Source organism: Candoia aspera, chromosome 3, assembly GCF_035149785.1.
Source record: "Candoia aspera isolate rCanAsp1 chromosome 3, rCanAsp1.hap2, whole genome shotgun sequence".
Taxonomy (NCBI): Eukaryota; Metazoa; Chordata; class Lepidosauria; order Squamata; family Boidae; genus Candoia; species Candoia aspera.
The window spans coordinates 69,099,648-69,120,367 of NC_086155.1; the positions used below are offsets into that span (position 1 = coordinate 69,099,648).

At 39.4% G+C, this 20,720-nt stretch overlaps 1 protein-coding gene across 1 annotated transcript in view; it reads right to left on the reverse strand.

Moving 5' to 3' along the window:
• DOCK7 (dedicator of cytokinesis 7) overlaps positions 1 to 20,720 on the reverse strand; it is a 149,851-nt gene that overhangs the window by 608 nt on the left and 128,523 nt on the right. The window contains exons 45-50 of the mRNA XM_063298047.1: positions 11,485 to 11,610; positions 9,213 to 9,302; positions 7,687 to 7,923; positions 6,225 to 6,368; positions 2,682 to 2,788; positions 1,896 to 2,063 (exon numbers count right to left, since the gene is read on the reverse strand). Coding sequence (XP_063154117.1) covers positions 1,896 to 2,063; positions 2,682 to 2,788; positions 6,225 to 6,368; positions 7,687 to 7,923; positions 9,213 to 9,302; positions 11,485 to 11,610 — 872 coding nt within the window. The remainder of the gene's footprint in view (positions 1 to 1,895; positions 2,064 to 2,681; positions 2,789 to 6,224; positions 6,369 to 7,686; positions 7,924 to 9,212; positions 9,303 to 11,484; positions 11,611 to 20,720) is intronic.

The window sequence follows — 20,720 nt, forward strand, 5'->3', positions numbered from 1 at the left end:
CTACCCCCCAACTAATGCAATACAGGTAGTCCTTGGTTAATGAAAACTCATTCAGCGACCCTTTGAAGTTACAATGGCACTGAACAAGTGGTAGTTACGACCATTCCTTGAAGTTCCGGCCATCTCAGCACCCCTGCAGTCATGTGATCGCAGTCTGGATGCTTGGCAGCCAGCTTGCCTTTACAACGGTGACAGCTTCCCACGGTCACATGATTTTCATTTGCAACCTTCCCTGCCGGCTTCCCACAAGCAAAGCCAATGGGGAAGCCGGCAGGGAAGGTTCCAAGTTGCTTGGGTAAGTCTCTCCCACCTGCACACCCTCCCCTAGCCTCTCCGTACTTGCACACCACGCCTCACTGGCCACTCACACACCCTCCCTGCACCTTGCTGCATGTGCAATGCCTCCCTGGTCACTCACACACCCTCCCTGAGCCTTGCTGCCAATTGTGCACTCCCTGAGCCTCACTTCGTTTGCACTGCGCCTCCCTGGCCACATGCGCACCCTCCCTGGCCAGGCAGCAGCCACCCCAAGCCCCACCATGTTCATGCTGTGCCCCCCACCGGCCACCCGTGCATCTTCATGCTCCCTCTCCCACTTGGCAGCCACTTGCCAGCCTGCTTCCAAGCCACCTGGGACTTGCAACTTCCTGCCGGCTTCCCCACTGACTTTGGTTGTTGGAAACCAGCAAGAAGTTGTGAGGTGGTCCTTGCTTAACAACCTGCGAACCTTGCTTAATGATGGCTAAGCGACACAGTCACGGGATGTTGTGCTTTACAACCGCATCGCTTAGTCATGGGAATTCCAGTCCCGATTACCGTAGTTAACTGAGGACTACCTGTACTCAAGCTAAGATCCACAGGAGAGGGTTGGTAGGGGGCAGATGCTTGGGGTTCAAAAAAACTGCAAACATGTCTCCAATGGATCATCAGTGCAGTATACTGGTGAGTATCTATGTAAAATGGAACACTCAATGCCCCCATCATTTTGCACGCTTTTTATTCATTTTGCATGCTTTTATTCATTTGCCATCATCCAGTTGAAGTTAAATATACATGTACATTTCAGTGATTATGTCTATTTAATCACCTAATTGAAATTAACACTGATTAAACATGTCTTATGTATACAAGAACCACTGTTCTGACCCATGTTTGCCTTAATGTGATTATTCAGAGCCAGTTTGATGTGGTGGTTAAAGGCACTGGATTAGAAACCAGGAGACACTGAATTCTAATCCTTTTTAGGCACAGAAACGAACTGAGTTACTCTGAGCCAGTCATTCTCAGCCCTAGGAAAAAGCCAAAGCCAAACCACTTCTGAAAATGTTGCCAAGAAACTGCGTAGACTTGTCCATGTAAAATGCAAGGAGTCAAGACTCATGTAGAGGCACATATACAAAAAAGTGGGATGATAAGTTTTCAATGCTAAACTAAAATGATCTCAACTCCACTTTGTATTTTTGATTTTCTATTTTATACTGTGCCTATACAAAATTCAATGACAGCATTCCAGCAGGACAACACATCCTTGAAATGATATTTTTTAGGTCCATTTAGCTTCAGTTGCCCAATGAAATACCCTCTCATCAAATAGATGAGTCCAGGAGCTTCTGAGTCTTCCTCCTTAAATCCATTTATATGTAAAACTTGATGCGATTCTTCCTAGAAAAGTTATACTGAATGTACCTATTGATTGCACCATATAGAGAGAAGACATAGCATAACATGCAATGTAAGTTAAAATTATCAGACTACCCAGGATAGAAGGGAAAAACAGGCAAAATATAATACAAAAAATGCCACCATCTTACCCAACAGGTTACATTAGATATTTTTACGTTTTTTTTTTTTCATTCAGGAAGCCTTTGGGGGAAAACATGTTATATTAGAATGACCTGTGGCAAGCAGCAGGAAGAACAGCCTTGTATAATTGGGGTATTTTTCTGTTGATCAGGGGCTGAAGGGCTTCTTTGAGTCGATGATAATTTCTTTCAAGTTCCCGCTGATACTCTTTTTGGTCTGGGCCAATCAAGCTTTTGTTTTTGCGTAGTGCATCTTCACACCTAGAACACAGTACAATGCATTTTGACTGAGCAAATGATCATAAACTTACTAGGAGCTAATTAAACATTTTGTCAGTTTCTCTTTGCTCATCCTTAAGCTTCCTAGATAACACTATCTACGCCTATTTGAAAGCCAATTTCACATAAAACCAATGGAACTTGATTCTAGGGTAATGGGACTGCACTGCTGAAGCTGGCTTTTCAAACACTGCTGTAGTTTCTCTACGTTTTGGTTCAGCTGCTACCAAGTAATTGTGGATGTTGCCTTTTTCTAATATGGAGACCTTTTTTAAGGAAATGAAGCCAGTTTGCTGGCTATGCCAAATGTCTGATCTCCACAACATTTTACAAATGTAAATAGGCAGCATAGTCCCAAAGATGATGACTGTGCTTTTTCAGAAAAAAATAAAAAATAAAATAACATTTCAGTGATTTCTGTTTCTATTCAAAATTATACTGAAGTGTATTAAGAAAGTATCTCCTATTCATTGGGCTGAAAAGTAGAAAGGGATTCGAATAACACAAGAGGCATAGCAATGAGCATCCTATCAAATACAAAAGGTTTTTTACCAACCCAGGGGAAAAAAGCACAAGTATTCACAAGAAATGAGACAATACCTTTTTGTAAAGTCTTTGAAACAAAGCCGTAGCTTGTTATGGTGGCGGAAAAGTTTAGGATCATTGGGTATTTCAGATAAAAACACTTGTGCAACCTCCAGCGGCCCCTTAACAGAAAAAGAGGATGGAATAATTTTATGGACACAAAAAAGTTTAATAAAATGTAAGATTTATCTATACACTAAAAGCCCTTAGATAGACAACACAAAAACCAGATCACAATTGAATGGAAGGAGTAACTTACCTTTAATATGTTAGGGGGGGGCAGCATTGTAGGGCTAATGTTGAGGTGCATGTGTTATTATTTATTTAGAATTATGCTACTTCAATTGTATGATGCTAAGCTACATACAGCTACATCCGAACTATCCACATTACAAAAATCAATAAAACATCAGAATATAAAACCAACAGCCTAATCCATAAATGCATTTCTTAGTCATGCTGTTGGCACCCCACTCATTGCAGGTACAACCTCTTCACCATCCCAAACGCTCTTTGGGAGAACTAAATTTTCAACAGCTTCCTAAATGTCAAAAGTGAGGATGCTAATTTTATATCTGGTTGGATGGTGTTTCTCAGTAGGAGAGCTCTTGCAGAAAACTCTTGCCTCTGAGTTTCCTCCTGTAACATTTCATGGGGATAGGGACTCTCAGCAAGCACATCTTAGGTGGGCAGATTTGATTTGGAGTAAATGGTCTTGCAAATAAACAAGCAAATTGTGCAGGACTTTAAAGGTAATAACCAAGATCTTGAATTGCACCCAGAAATCAAATGGCAATCAATGCAGTTCCTGCAGAATTAGCGTTATGTAGGTACTATATACCACATATTTAATATATGGGCAGCTGCAATAGTTTATGGATGCCCTCTGAATAATGTTATATTCCAGATGGTGACATGAGTAACTTGCCAGTGTTTTTTGCAGCCAGTCCAAGTTGAACAAAGCCTGTCCTGGCCACAGTTCCATCAGAAGCTAGAGAATTCCCGAACTGCATACTAGCATGTTCTGGAGCAGCATGTTCCCATGAAGGGCTGAAATTGTTTTTGTCCCAGGTTCATTCAGCTTCTGGACCAACAGTCACTCTATTTTGCATGGGTTAATATATTCAGAAACTCACAGCCTCCAGTCACCAGGTCAAAACTTTGATCACATCTTTTGATTGGTTTGGGGTGGAGATGTTTAGCTGGGTATCATCATCTCTGAAACCACCTGTTCCAGCAGGTTCATGCAGATGTGAAATAAAAGGGGGAGAGGTGTGACCCCTGTGACTCCCTCATAGTGAAGTACCATAGAACTTGAATTCTCCTCTCCCCCATGCACTGACTGAAACCATTGACTCAGGAAGGAGCAAAATCACCATAAAACAGTTATTACATAAGCTCTAACTCCCAGTCCTTGAAAGAAGTTCAGGATAGCATGGTCAATGGTATCAAAGGTAGCTAAAAGGTCTAGCAGGACTAATAGGGTCACACTCTGCCTTGCCACAGGTGGACAAGAGTGACCAATGCAATTTCCAACCAATGCCCAGGCCTGATATCTAACTGAAAAGGGCTAGATAATTGCCTTCCCATCACCTTCTCAATAATCTTTCATAAAAAGAGAAATTTGGAAACTGGACAATCATTGCCTAATGAAGCAGTGGCCTCTTCAAGGGTCTGGTATCTTCCCTTCCTACAATGATGCATTCACAATGGCCTTGTCATGTTCACTGTTTCAATGTGTGCTGTACATCGTAACGTTTCACATGCCATGGTGCTGACGTGCGTTTCTGTTTGGGAGGGAGCTGCTGTGAAACCTTGTACCATGCTCTGTATCTGTGTTCATTACAATGGAATGTGTTTGGGTTATGTGCTCTGTTCAAGGACTTTTCCCGCAGACCATCAGAAGCCGTTAGGAGCACCTGGGATTGTGAACTTGGGAAGATTCTACGGGGGGAGGGATCTCATTTGCACTGAGGGTTTTTAGTTTGCATTTGGCGCGCTTTTATCATTCTCAGCTTTCTTTGTGATCCTGCATACTATTCTTTAATAAATCAGATATCTTTGAATTCCTGCTCATGAGTCTGAGTGTTTTAGAATAGGCATTCATTACAGGCCTAGTCCCAGCCTCATGTCCCCTCTTGGGCTGCAAATACCAGCTAGGAGGGGCAGGGGTATAGCCTACAGGGGCAGAGCTCCTCTCACCAAGGACTCTGTCCACTTCTTCAGTTACTATGGAAGGAGAAGGCAAAATGTTAACTAGGGGTGTCAAAACAGTTCGTGCACAGATGGTTTCCTGCTTTCAGGTGGTTCATGCCCAAACTGAAATATGTATCTTTGTTCTGGAAATGGAATGAAGAGGTCCCATGAGATATGCCACACTGGAGCACTGGCAGCTGAGGGGAGGCAGAGGAGGGAATGCACTGGGAAGGTTGGGGACAAGGGAGGCTGGTTAGTATGTTGTGCAGAGACTTCAGCAACAGCTCAGGGGACAGATGGAAGTGAAGGGTTTAGAAAGAGCAAGCCAATGGGATACAGACATGAGCTGGTGGAGGGAAGATGTGGGGTGACCGGCACCAGTCTTGTCCAATTTGCCCCATGAAACCACCCTGAAACTCCTATAGTTTTGTTCTGGCCAGAACCTAGAACAATCAAAATGTTTTAGGTTCTGTTTCTGACAAATCTTGGCTCATTTGAAATGGTTTGGCAGAACAGGAATAATAATAATAATAATAATAATAATAATAATAATAATAATAATAATAATAATACGACTCTGGGCAGGTCACAACAGTCAAACAAATTACAATAAAACAAAAAATAAAAAGAATGGCAACCACGATGAAGCAAGGGGTCTCACTCTCCCTTGCCAAAAGCCTGGGTGAACGACCAGGTCTTCACAGCTCTTCAAACCACAGCAGAGTGGGAGCCATCTGGACCTCGGATGATAGTGGCTCCTTAGGGAGGAAGGGGTTAAAAATTTATTTCCCCCTTTGCCAGTCATGATAATTGTATATTGTTGTTTCCTATTGGCTCAAGGACCAGAACTGAAGCCACCCTATGATGGAAAACATCCACTGTTTTCACCTCCATATATGCTACCAGGAAGAAGCCTGAATTGTGTTAGGATTGCCTGGTAATGCTACCTGTATTACATCTGCAAATGATTACGCTAGGATAAATTCAAATTTCTAGGATGTATTCAAACGTATATTAAATACCTCTTTCCACTGCATTTTTGTCCCACAGATTAAGTTATGGTTTCTCTACATAATGCCTTTGACAAACCTAAATGCTGGTTCAATCATCCATTTTATACCTTGTTCCATTATTCTGGTGAGCTGATACTGCACACCTTTTAAAGTCCTCTATGTGGCCATCAAAATGCAGATCTGTGTTTAACAGTAATACTTTAACAGTATATTTTAACTTTCAAATGCCAAAACCATTGTGATTAGGAGTATTAGATATGTTCGCCGCCTTGAGTTATTTATAAAAATAATAAAGGCGGGATAAACATTAATTAAATAAAGAACCCATTATGACACTGTATATTCTTACCTGATTTACAGTGGTGCCTACTGAACCCTGAAGCACCATCTGGAGCATCTTTGGATCTGCTGGATCTTGATGTGTTGCGAAAGCTAATTCTTGGGTTTTTTTCTGCATGTCTTCAATGGCAACTTCAATTGGGGTCAAAATTATCTAAGGAAATAAAGACCCAGGAATGTGCCAAAGCATTAAGAAAGTTGACAGGGATTTTATTTTTCACTATAATTAAAAGGAAAATAAATAGTTTCTTCTAAATAAAGGGGAAAAAAAGTTTGGATTCCCCCCCCCCCCCGTTGCTCAGTACCGGCTCACAAAGATACAGGTGCATTCTTTCACTTCACTCTTTCCTCTACTTCATTCCCTTAGTCATACTGAAAAATTAGGGCAGAAGGATACCAGGCAGCTGTACCTAAACCAGTGGTCACTGCTGCCTAGATGTCCCAGGCAGCCCATCTCACGTTCCAGCTAATTTTCTAGTGCCATATACCAGTCTTCTGCAGCAGAAAACCTGAACAATCTGAAAAATATCCTGATAGAAAGTCAGGGCAATTTAGTAGGTAAGGGACCCTAATTACTGATTGATGATGCCAAGATTCACACATTATGTTAAATTATGGTCTATTTTAACCATGGTTTGCAGAATACTCCATAGTTATCTGGGTTCAAGCACAAAATCTAAATTATGGTTTATAAAGCACACAGTGTATGGGTTCACATGTAGTGCAAAGCCAAAGCCAAATATAAACATTATTTAGTGTGATCCGTGGATCTAATCAATTCACAATTTAGGGATGATGATAATGATAATGAAGCAGAAAATATTTTTGTTTGTGAAAGACTGCTACTAAGCCAGTACACGAATAACTTGAGAAACATACTTTTATTTGTAAAGGTATTTTTTTAATCCTGAGAACTACAAAGCAAAGTGGTACATAGAGCTTCCCACCGGTAGTCACTGCAGATGAAACACCTATGTTTTTGTGGAGAAGACATGATTCTCTTTGAAGATTGTCTACATGGCAGTGTGAAGCCATTACTATTCCTTCATCCAACTATTTCAATTCTGCTGTTTTAAGGAATGAAAATGGACTATGGGCCATTAGTCTAATGAAAGACTCATAAAGAGACAGGTGCATTCTTTCACTTCACTCTTTCTTCTACTTCATCCCCTTAGTCATACTTTAACTTATAAAGCCTCTATAAAATCAGGGTGCTTATACAACGACCATGTTAATAACAGCAGCAGCAGGAGCAGAATTTTTGGACAAGTAAAGCAAAGGCTGTTTTCTCAAAGGCTTGAAAAGAAGCTACCAAATTAAAAATATTTCGTTGAACATTTTTTGAGTGTTACAAATCATGACTGAACCAGATGAAAATATTGCACTGAGCAGGTGTTTAATGTCCATTATTCCCTTCAGTGTGTACTTTCATCTCTCTTAAAGGCACAGTATAACAGAAGTACAGGACTTACTTCTTCCTTGTGAATGACGTTTATCCTTGTCTTAATGTAAGGGAAAGCATGTGATGTTGTCAAGATAGTCTTCCTTTTGAACTGTTCATGCAACTCGCCATGAGCTCTGCCATCCAATGTGAAGGGGGTGCAATACATGAATCGCCGCAGGTTGTAGTTTTTGTCAAAATAAGTTATCCTGTCCTTCATTTCGTAAGTATCAAAGTAAGGCTCGACATAAGTTATTTGTATATAAGCCTGAGGAGGGAAAAGAGATTAATAACAGGACAGCCAACAATGTTAGAACATACCTGATCACAGAAATGAGAGGTTCTATTAATGCTGGAACATGCCCTTTCCCATAGAAATATTGGTAGGTTCTGAAACAAGCAGTTTATGAGAAGTGCTGCTAAACTGAAGCAGTTTGCCATGGAGGCACGGGCCAAAATACCCACACAGGGACGTGTGAGACTGATGAGACAATTATAGGAAGTGTTTGGTTGCAGTTATTGCAGCTATAGATGTTGCAACTAGTTACGGAATCTAATGGGGTGATTACTTTTTCACACTGGTACAAGTTGGATGACTTTGTTTTATGAAATCAATGAAACAAGCACCAAACATTGGTGTCATTTGTTCAGTCAGACTCCCTTGCTGTATCAGGAAGGTTCACATGAAACTTTTGATTCAGTAGCAAAAATATACAAAAATTCAGGGAACCCAAAAGGGAGCAAATATACTGTATTTTCAAACAACTGTGCAAGAATCTCCAGTTTTGCCCCCCTGGAACAAATCCAGTCCAAATTTCTCAGGGTGGGGTTTCAGTGCCTTGTGATGTATCCAATATATCCTTATGTCTTGAATCAGGTATGATGAAGGTAGAAGCCAGAATCAGGCTCTTAATTTTCACTTACTGGTTGAAACTTGTCTTCTTATCCGAGGGCTGGCACTGTCCGATAACTATAAGGCTTGCTGGATGAGCTCCACTGGAAGCTAATTACAGACATACTGTCTTTCTCCTCAAGAAGCATTAAAAAGGGGCTACGATCCAGCAACATCTGCCATTAAACAACGCATTATGGATGTGGAGTGCCAAACTGATCCAGGCAGAGCTCCTACACTGCCAGTGGAGCAGCACATAAGGTACCTTCTACAACCTGCCTCACACCTCACAGAAGAGGCTTTACCCTGGCAAGGTGAAGTGCCCTCTTTTCAGTGGAGCTAGAGGGGAAATATAAAAACAACTGCCTATCCAGAATGATGGTGCCCCTGTCAGGATGGGGAGGAAGAAGCAACTGAGTATGCACCACTTGCTTGACAATATTATAGCCATGTATGAAGCACCTCTGTTATACCATTGCTAGTGGACTTCCCAGGTCATCCCAGGCATTTCTATGCACCTTTCATATTCTCTGACAAAAGCTCTACAATAGAGTAGATTGGGGGTGGGGGATGGGTAGAACTAGGGCATTTCTAACACCCCACAGAAGAACGTTCATCCAGACAAGGCTTAAAATACAATGTTTAATCAGAAATTAACTTCTTACTTTATTGGCATCTAACTTGCACTTGTCAACAGGGTTAGAATCCTTAATAACTTCAACAGCATCTTCACCAAACCTTTCTCCGTAAAATCCCTGAAAATTATAAACATGACATTGAGGACTGAAACCAGAAGCCAACATTTAAAACAAAAGCTGAGTAAAATCACATTCTATCTCATCATTTGCAAGCTTTGCCTTGCAAATAATTTTAAAATTCAGAAGTAATTATTTGGGCTCTTTTGGGGAAGAGGTGCCTTTGAGTCAGTCCTGACTCCTGGAGATTGCCTGGGCAAGTTCCTGCAGTTTTCTTGGCTAGATTTCAGAAGTGGTTTGCCATGTCCTCCTCCTTCCTAGGACTGAGAGTGGCTGGCCCAAGGTCACCCAGCTGGCTTTGTGTCTAAGGTGAGACTAGAACTCAGTCTCCCGTTTCTAGCCTGGTGCCTTAACCACTACACTAAACTGGCTAATAGCAGGAAAATATAATCAGGAAGCAAGTTTGAAAGCCTGGATATACTGTAGTTCTGGTATCGTTAGTCTTCAAATTCAGCACAACTATAAATCTTATAGTGTGCATTTAATGCATGAAATGCACACATTGTGGCTCAGACATTTGTCCAAATCATTCTGGGTAGGTTGTGATTGGGCCAAGCCAAAACCCAACTTCCTTCTTCCCTCTACCTCTACACTTGAATTCAAGGGAGGCATATCCACTGTCCTCTACCCTTTTCTACCACCTTCCCTCTTTACATCCTGTCCCCCGTTACCCACCACTGCCACCAAAGCACTTCAGTTCAAATGTGAGTTATCCAACCAGCCTACACACGCCACCCCTGATCTTCTTAGCCCATTCCATCTCCCTATCTCCCTTAGCCAACACCACAGAAGGCTTTGAATTTTCTTTCCTACCTCCTACCCTAGAATATGCATGTTTCAGGTCCATGCCTAGACTAAATACAGGTGGTCCTTGTTTAACAACCATAATTGGGACTGGTAACTTGGCTGTTAAGCAAAGTGGTCACTAAGTGAAACCACAACTGTGCTTATGATCTTACTTCAGCTTTCCTTTGCTTTACAAACCTGTGATGGTTGTAAATGCGAGGATTGGTTACTTTTCATCACTGTCGTAACTGTGAATAGTCACTAAAGGAGGCAATCACTATATGAGGACTACCTGTTTCTGTGTTTCAGTCAACGCAATAACCACCCAGAACTGCCTGCTCATGCAAGCAACAGTTTTTGGAATGTTTTGTATACTTCAACAATTTTTGTCTCCAGAAATACCACCTCCCCACAAATGAGGAACTAGGTAAAAGCTGAAGTTAACAGGCTTGATGCAGATAGATTTATTGTAGACAAAATAGAAGCCATACATGTGCAAAGGATCTACCTGATGTGGAACACCAGAATGAAGCTGTGTGTGTGTATCTGTCAATCTCAGTCTTGTCAGGTCAATAGACAACTGACCATTCTTTTCCCAGCTTCAGAACTGGAATATACCTGCTATGTTTACCCAATTGTTTTATTTGGTCTGAAAAGCACTGTTTTTTATCTCTCTAGCTTCAACCATTATACTCATTCCCTATTATTACCATTCTTGTTCCTCATCATATTCTGGATAATAAATGTACTTTAGTTTGTCTGGCTTATGTCCTGTGTTTTCCCCAGAAGCTCAAGGTGTCATACACAGCATTCTTTCTTCCAATTTTATCCCCATAACAACAAATTTGTGACATCTTGGGCTGAAAGATAATACATGGTCCAAAATCATCTTACCATGGCTGGTGGTGGATCTCAACCTGGGACTTCCATGTCATAGTCCTAATTCACACCCTCTGAACTTAACCTACCTACAGTGTTGTTGATGTGGGAAAAATAGGATGAAGTGCTGTGTATATCACCTTAAACTCCTGAATGAAAGGCAGAGTATAAATCCAATAAATAAATACATTTTAGAATTTTATGCATTCTATATGTTCTTAGGAAGTTCATTTTCCCACTGCTAATCCTCATATAGACAAAACAGAATTATCCATATAGTGGAGGCAAGTATCAGCATGGGAGAAAGTGTGAGACTTATACAAATATAGGGAACTTTTAAACCAAAATTTTGATATATACCCCAACTTCCAATGAAACTAGACCATGATGACTTACAAAACAATCTAAATTGAAGTTACTAAAACTAGTACAGTTAGAGTAAAAAAATAAAAGCAAAAGCAGTTAAAAATCCTTGTAACCATAGGCAAATATTCCAAGCTTGATTAGGAAATCTCACCTCTAATCTATGAGAAATTTCAGCAAGTTTTGTTATTGCAGGTTCCTTGTACATGAACTCCTGTTCATCCAAATCTCCAAATTTAGTTCCATAAAAGCCAACACGGAAGTATGTACCAAACATTCGCTTACCATCCTAAGGTATACAAAGTTATATGATATTTCAATATAAAAGATGGTGTTTTTTAAAAAAAAAATCTCTAAAATATAACATCATGCAAGGATAAAAAAAAACAACCAATCAACTAACCAAAAGTACTAGTGATAATTTAAACAAGTTACAGCACAAAGGAAAAACTCAAAATTAAATTTTACACTTATGAGATTTATAGGAATCTCATGCATTATTGGACAAAACCCAGTGGCTTAGCTCTGCATAGGAAGAATGGGATAACTTTTAACAGCCTGAATTTAGATGATAATATTGGTATCAGTTGAGGAGGCAACCTTAGAAAGGGGTAAGTTTCTTTAACTATTATTTCTACTATTGTTGAGAGATACATTTCTAAGTTCTATAGGTTTGAGCAACTTCAGAATGATTAGGGATTGTTGGCAGGACCAGCAATTAGTTCAATAGCATGGATCTGCACACTTACAGTCTAAGCACCAGTATGAACTATGTTCAACATAGTTCAGCTGAACATGGATATCTGCAGGGGAGGGGGCAAGGGAAGGCAAATGACAAAACATGCATAAAGATGTAACCAAGCAAATGTTGTAATTTACCTACTTGTATCTCATGGACACAAGTACGTAATGGCTGCATTTGCATGATGACACTACATGTGTTTCCATTTTAGCATTGTTGTGGTTTGCTATGGATGTAGCTGCACTAAAAAAGAACTGTCAGTGTGTAATGACTTTTATTTGTAACTTCTCCTCTTAAAACAATGGCCAAAGACTGAAACAGCAGCCTTGGTTTAAAGAATTTCCACCTTGCCTTGCAATGCGACATTATCCTGATATGTCATATATGATGCTTGCTTTATACGTAATGTAGCATGGAGACTGCCATAGTAACTCCACAGTTGTTGTCAGTATAATTTTATTTTCTAGAAAAGCTGAAAACAATTTAGGAAGATGATTTAAGTTACACTGTCACCAAACTTCCTGTAATCACAGTTCCTGAGATCATCTTGCATGTCTGCAGCTCAAGTATCAGTGACAGCTGAAATTCTTGTATTTGCAGTAATAAGATTTGCATTGCTAACACTGGAAAGGATACTGATCATCACACTGTCCTCCATGTAGCTGTAGGAATACAGCTATTATTGTTTAAGGAATTTTTGCCTGCCAGTTCTCCCTTTGTGACATGAAAGCCATGTGTATTTCTAGGGTGGTTGGGCCCTGGGGTGCAGCATTCTGTAGGATAGTAAGTACCCTGTTGGTTCTTTATTGGTTCCCATGCAGTTCCTTTCACGTGGGCATTTAATACAAGCAACACTGATGCCAGGGATAGTAACTGGTGTTTTCCAGACTATTGAGATTACAATGCCCAGAATCCATAACCGCTGGCATACTAATTGGAGATTATGGGGATTGCAATGGAAGGCATCTGGAAGGCATCAGAACGCTTATCCCTGATTTATAGCAACAAAACTAAAAAGTACACTGTTTTATAAATACAACATGTAACTGAAAGACACAAAGCAGCATATAGTTTGAAATTAAGGTTACCAATCCTGGAATTTCCTCCCCCACAAAAAAAATCACATTGCTTGAACAAATATAGCTGAGAAAAGGACTCCACATGTTCACCTTGACTCTCACAGCACAATTATATTCTGTGTACTACCTTTCTCCTTTCCACTTTTTCTTTAAAACAACACCGATGTTTTGAACTTTGCATCCCGCTACTATGTTCCAAAATATGTGTAATAGGAAACAGAAAAATCAAAGAGGCAGAAAAGAGTTAAACCAAGCCTCCATCTTAGCTTCCAGTTTTAGCCTGAACAGAAAAGCTATCAGGAAGATGCTCAGACTGGGATTTGCAAGAAAGCTTCAAGGGAAAAGAGTTACATATTGTGGTTCCTCCACTAAAACTGGTTTTGTATAAGACCTGATCATTCAAGCAAGTTAGATTGGATCCAGGCCCACTTTTCCAATTGTTATTGGTGTCTTTGTTCCTTTTAGAACATAGGGCCTAATCACCATCAAAGGTAAACAGTCATTTAAAAAGGGGGAGCAACTCACCAGTGAGCAGTAGAGGTGAGGTTTACCCCTCTCATGTGTTCAGTAACAATATTTGCAGCAAAAAAGCCTTCTTGTGTAGGGTAGCACATACTAAACCTTCCTTGGGTAGACAACATCACTGAACACAGGAATGCCAGTGAAAAATAAGGTAATTTTGCATAGCCTTGGTGAGAAAAGGGAAGCTGGCAACTCAACAGGGAATCAGTGCCAAGTTTGCTTATTAGTTAAGTAGAAAAAGACTACAGTAGAGGGAAATTTTCCATCTTGCATTCATGGAACTGTGATATGGGTAGTTTTAGCCATATGAATTTAAATGGTCTTTTAATTCATCTTTGAACCATGGGGCAGGTGCCAGCTTTAATTTCTTCTAACACTACTTTAGGAGTAGTAAAAAATATCAAGTGATTTGCATTTACTGAAAAAAGCTGCCCTTTACATACTTCCAGATACGTATTTTTTTAACCATGCCTACATGGCTAATTCTGGCTGTTTAGAAAAAATAAGTTTGTTGTATTTGTACATCGTGGCATGGGAGTTCTGTAAAAAGTCGGCCAGTCTATAATGTGGAATGACAGCTCGAAAGAAGGTGCTTAACCTTTCACTTTTTACAGGTCAAAATTGTCCTCAAATTACTACTCTTCCTAGAGGGAAGCAAAGGTGTTTGCTGAGTGCAATTTGTAGCAGGCAAATAACAATTAAGCCAATAATTGCACATCCATTTCCCACCTGCTTCTGCTCCTCTCAGATGCAGCTTTTATACCTGTTTGTCAATAAAACAATTTGTCAAACGAACTAGAGAGGGACATTAATATCACTTCTAACTTGTGTGGTTCTAAGACCAGAAGCCAAACATTTGATGGCTTAAGTAAGGATGTTTTTTTACAACACATTTAATTGGATCATTTAAAAGTGTAAGGTATTGTGGAAATGCAAAAACCTGGTCACTTTCAAATCAGGCTCAGGCCTCATATGTCCCCACGTTTTTGTATGTAATCATGAATTTTACAGAATAAGGACAAGATCATATTCTACAAACAGGAATTAATAGCTGTCCTGCACGAATGAGGCTGTTCTCTATCCTGTTTTATTTTTACTTTTCATTCCACCCACAGACTCATGGGGAGACAAAATATAGACAGAGATCTGCCCCCCAACCTAATTGTGTGATTTGATTTTTTAAAAAATACTTTAAAAAAGAAGTCTGTTAAACAAACAAAAAAGCCATATGCTGTCTGTTGCCAAACAGAGTGATAGATGGTTCCCTTGATAGAACCAGAGCAGCTTCAGATTTCTTTGATCATCTGCCCCAGATCATCAGGTAAGTCATTTGCCATGGAACAATGGAGACCATCAGCCACGTTGCATGAACACAGCCTAGTAAAACTCAGCTCTGTTAACACTAGTGGGTGTTTTGCTACTGCCTTCAGTAAAAGACCATCAACCATGTTTAAGGCTGCATGTGACCTTGGTCTAGTTTTGAGCTAGCAGTTTAGGTCTCCCCCCGGGCAGCTGGATGAATGGGGTCAAAAAAGAAATGACAGAATGAGAAAAGCAGCTAGAAGGAAAAAAAATAGGGGAGGGACTGAGAAAGGGAGAATGGGGGTGTCACCCACTTTTGGCTCAAGCTGTTCCCACTCTGAGCTCTGAAAGATTAGCTCTACACACTGCCCGGGTATGGTACCCAGTGGCTGTCCTTATAAGACATAAACAAACAAACGTGTTAAAGAACTACTACTATCCAATTCCAATTGCATGGACTTCTTAAAATCAAAGCTTTAGACTTATTTTATTTTCCAAACCCAAATGACATTTGTATACATAGACAAGAAGTCTTTGTTAAAATGGTCAGTTTTCATAAATCCCAAACACTAGCTATTTTGCTTATGGGGAACACAGTAAGCCTAAGACTTTGGTTAATGAACAGCATACAGCAGAAGTAAAATGGCATTACAGATATACTTATTAACAGAACTTGCTTATCATGTTCTGCGAACACAGCAAATATGTGCTAGTGTACATTTAATTGCATCTTCTTTTTCTGAAGTTGTTATTGTCTATCCTGAGATTTTGCAACTGGGTAGAACAAGCATTAATCTAATATTCAATTAAAATCTATTTAAAATGTGAACTGTGTGAGCTTTTTTAGGGTGCATAATAAAACCAGATAAAGATACAGCCAGATAAAGCCAGATTTTGTGTCATAGGTGAGGTGAGGGAAGAAGGAAGAAAAGATGAGATCTATTCCCTTACTCAAAGCAAGGACAGAGATATCTAGAGTAACTGTTAACATGCTGCCCACTTTGGCCATTTTACACAGGAAGGAAGCTTCTGCCACAAGCAATATTGTTTACGCATAGAAGAAAAAAACATGTATATTGTTATATGTAGAAAGCATACATACATACATATATGTATATGTGTGTGTGTGAGAATATATATATATATATATATATATATATATATATATATATATAAAGCATACATACATACATACATACATATGTTATATATAGAAAGCATATGAGCCTCGTGTGGCACAGAGTGGTAGGTGGCAGTATTGCAACTGAAAACTCTCCCCACGACCCGAGTTTGATCCCAGCGGAAGCTGGATTCTTGGGTAGCAGCTCAGGTCGACTCAGCCTTCCATCCTTCTGAGGTTGGTAAAATGAGTACCCAGCTTGCTGGGGAAGGTGACGACTGGGGAAGGCAATGGCAAACCACCCCGCTCTATAGTCTGCCAAGAAAACGTCGCGAAAGCAGCCTCCCCCCAAAGGGTCAGGCATGACTCGGTGCTTGCACAGGGGACCTTTCATTTTCACCAGAAAGCATACACATATAGCCCTACAAGTTTAATGTAGATATGTGTACACTTTGTAACTGCTTTTTTCCTACATGGAAGGAAGAAATATTAACCTTATGTTCCCTAGAGTGGGGAAGCTAGTCAATGTTAGGCAATTTTATAGCTGGCATTACTTACTCCAACACTGAAACAGGCTTATCATAGAAGGTATCTTCCAGTTCATTTGCCTCTCTAAGCTAATTATTATGTAGCCCAGCTAGCTTGCTCTTCCAAAAAATTTGCCTGCAATGGACCAGTCTACTATGCAAACCCTAAGGCTGTTCTTATTTTATATATGTAAGATATCTGCTTGATTTCTGTACTTAGAAAATGTACATCTTTATCAGGTTGCTAAGGCAACATTACCTACAATTAGGAATGGTGAATCTGATGTTCCAGATGTTGCTGAACAACAAATCTCAGCAATCCCAGGCAGCATGACCAATGAAGAAGGATCCTAGGAGTTATGGTTCAGCAATTTCTGGGCTTTAGATTCCTCAAAATTTATTTCCAAACTATCCTATTTACAATCTGCAATCATAAATTAATTAAGAAAATCCTTGCTGCTCTGTAATTAATTAGAAGTATTCTATGATAATGAGTTTCAAACAGATTACCATAATTTTAAAACAATGGTCACCCAAGACAAATTAGGGATTGGTGTTTAAAAGGAAGACTCTTTCCATTTAGCTTCCATTTATTTGGGAAGATGGGAATGTGTTGATGGATCAGTTCCTAGCAAAACTTTAGAATGAAGTGAATGCAAAACATGCTGGAATGAAACAAAGCATTAACAGGCAGAAAATGGAGAGGGCAATAACATCATAAGGTATCATGTTATTGTTCAGCATGTGGAACAATATATATATATATATATGATTTTGATCAAAGATATTCACAAAAATCAAACTCTTGCTTTCAAGCAATAAAACAAATTAATACTCCATGGTCTTTGTTTCTGAGAGATGCAAAATGCAGTTATGAGAAAGTAAGATATTATAAAAGCATTTATGTCTATTATTTTGAGAAAAATAATAGTCCTTGGAAGGCAAAGAGAATGAAGGTGAACGCTGTAGTCATTACAGATCTGGCAGAGCAGGTATACAGCCATCATGATTTATGAGGGGTTCATAATATGTTATTATGCATGGTAAATACCTGCTAGGTATAAAGTTTTAAAAGTTTTCTTCTGCATATAGACCAAAAGCTTTGCCAACTGGGTTTACTTCACCAAAAATGGTTAAATCATTGTCAATCTCACTCCTGTTGCTTCCAACAGGTAGATGAAAATATCCCCAGAGGTCTAACGCTAGACTAATAAAGTATCTTACAATCTTGAATAGAGAGAATCAATAATGCCAAAAGGTTTTGTTCCAGTAATTTCCTATCTAACCCAGCTTTTGAATTTATAACCCAAAGTCTGAAAGCCATCCAAAATGTTTGCTTGAGGGAAAACTACTCACTCACCAGTGGTGAACCAATCAGCCTCTGAACTAATTTTCTATGTGCTCCACAAGCCCAATTGAGGAGAATTTGTACAGCATTTCATAAACCCCTGAGCTGGCATAAGTCTTTGATAAAAATAAATTATTGAGGGATGCCATGGTGTTAAGAATCATCAACAACTTAGTAGGAACTTACCACAACAGACAATAGTAAAAGTGGGGAGGAGAATCAGCAACCAGGGCAATAGAGGAGAAAACAGAAAGTATTTTAATTAAGGAAAATCAAAAAACAAATAAGCAGCATTTGGCAGCAAATAAAGAAAAAAACCAAGCATTTTAAAAATAAGAACTGGCTAAAAAGCATGCAATGGGGATTAAAGGCCACATAAGGAGAAATGTCCAGCAAGTGGAAATGTCAAGTGCAAAGAGGTGGACAAGAACATAAACCATGGGTGTGTTTTACCATGCAATAAAACATTCCTGAACTATGTTAAAACTGCAACTGAGGATAGAATGTATTTCAGGGGTCGATTTAGCATCACACACATTGAAAAGACTCCTCTAGGGCTGTCCTCCATTAACTGGTCACTGAACAGCCATACAACTGGGAGTGCCTCACCTGTCCCTTTGTATCTGTTTGTCTCTTGCATCAGGATTTGTGCCAACTGTTAACCTCATCAGGGAAACCCTTCATTAGGGGGCAGATATGCTTCCTGGGGATAGACATTGCTAATCGGAGGGCAGGTGCTTTGAATATCTTGTAATATCAAAAGTGAGGAAACTGAAAAACTAAATTAGTTTAGATCCTTCATTCCCCAAAGTAGCCATGTTTTGTAGTTGAAATGATAAGTGGAAACTATTTATCATTTCTTGCTGGACAGTCATAAACTGACCAAGCTCCATATTCGTAATTAGTGGGCTTGCATAGGTGGTGTGGCCATACTTGGATATTCCTCAGTGAGAAAGCTTTCAGGGGGTGCAAAGCTGCACACTGGATTCCAAAACAAAGTCTGTACCCATGAGGCTCTCCTTGAAGCTGAATGGCCATGGATCCGGGATGCCTGACATTAGGTGCTCCAAGAACCGCTGTGTCTATTTGATAGCGCCTTCCTAAGCAAAATTTCTAAAGATCCCATCTCTGCAGTGGGAATGATCAAAATAAAGGAGCATGAGCCAGGAAAAAGCAGAAAACATTATTTCCATAGTATATATTATGGTTATGGGGGAGAAATTTAAAAACAACTAACTACTATATATAACTACTATAACATCAGACAGGTGTTGATTTTTAAAATCTCTTCTAAAACTTCTCCACACGAACAGTAAGTATTTGGATACGCTGGCATTATTTTCATAGGAAGATCAATATTTTGTTAGCACATATTCCACACAATTATAAGAAGGTCACATGCAATCAGTTTCCACTGAAATTAACTCAGGACCTACATGCTTAACTGCAGTGGCTTCCATGGGAACAGGATGCGATCAGGAAGAAAAGAGACAAAATACCAAAGAAGCAGAGGACAACCCCTCCACCAAAAGGAGGTGCTTTTCCACAAAAACAAGTTAAAAGAAAAAAATTAAAAAACATATTTTCACTTAGCTCTTAATATGATCAGTTCAATTTGCATAGCACTTTCATGGATGTAGCATATGGTAAACTGCAGTCAAACGGACATGTTGCACTTAAATCTGCAAGATTCTTATTCCCAACTAGTGAGAGAAGTGGGTACCCCTTCTAAAGGTTTCCACTTTTTCTGGCTGAAAGATTCATGTGGAAAAGTTGCATCTGCTGAATTTCTTGGTGTTCTGGATGGGTATGTGCAGGCATGCATGCCCTTGAAACTACGAAATACAAAAACTCTGTTGTACAAATGAATCTGACAATCCTGGTTGTTCCTTTAAACTAGTCACTCCTCAACATGCTATCTTTCAGATACATTGGACTTCAGCATTCAGAATTCCAAGTAATGGTCAACAGAACATGTAGGGTGCCAAAGACTGGGGAAGCCTGTTTTACGCTCATAACAGTGTGATAACAACCCACTGATGCAACTTAAGTTTAAGGCAGTATAAGGAGCAGTTTGGGGCTTCAGCAGAAAAGACTACTGATGGTAAAATGGATAAACAAAAACCAGATGTGAAATCAATTGATCTGGGCTTCCTTTATTTAAAATCATCCAATGTTTCATTTCTACCATTACATCACACTTCTACCTGAAACTAAGAAGGATTTATACCAGCCTAGTCCAGAGCAAATTCTCAGCTTACAAAGCTCAAAAGTGTGCAACTGTTACTTTGCTTACACTTTGTGTAAGCAAATATTCTGGTCAGTTTGAAGCCATTAACCATAACTTCCCAGTTTTGACCTAAACTATGTGCATATTGATTTATTAAACATCAATCTTAATTATTTGAATGTGGCCCTTTCCAGAAAAATAAGATTGAATAATATTATACAAATGAGATAAAGTTGCATTTAGATTTTTGGTAGCTGAAGTCACAGCTACTGTTATAGTTTGGCCAATCTGTGTATTGAGTCATAATGTAATTTGAAAAATACTAGAGAAATATAAATTGTGTATATTGCAGAAGCAAAGCAAATACATTTACTCAGTGGCTACTGAAGTTCATGACCTAATTGGGATTTGGAAACTAAGTTTTAACCTGAATTAATTTGGTTGTTGTTTCAGCTTTGTACAAGAGACAAGTATATCCAATTAATAAATACTATAGTTATATGTGATTATATGAGTGAAC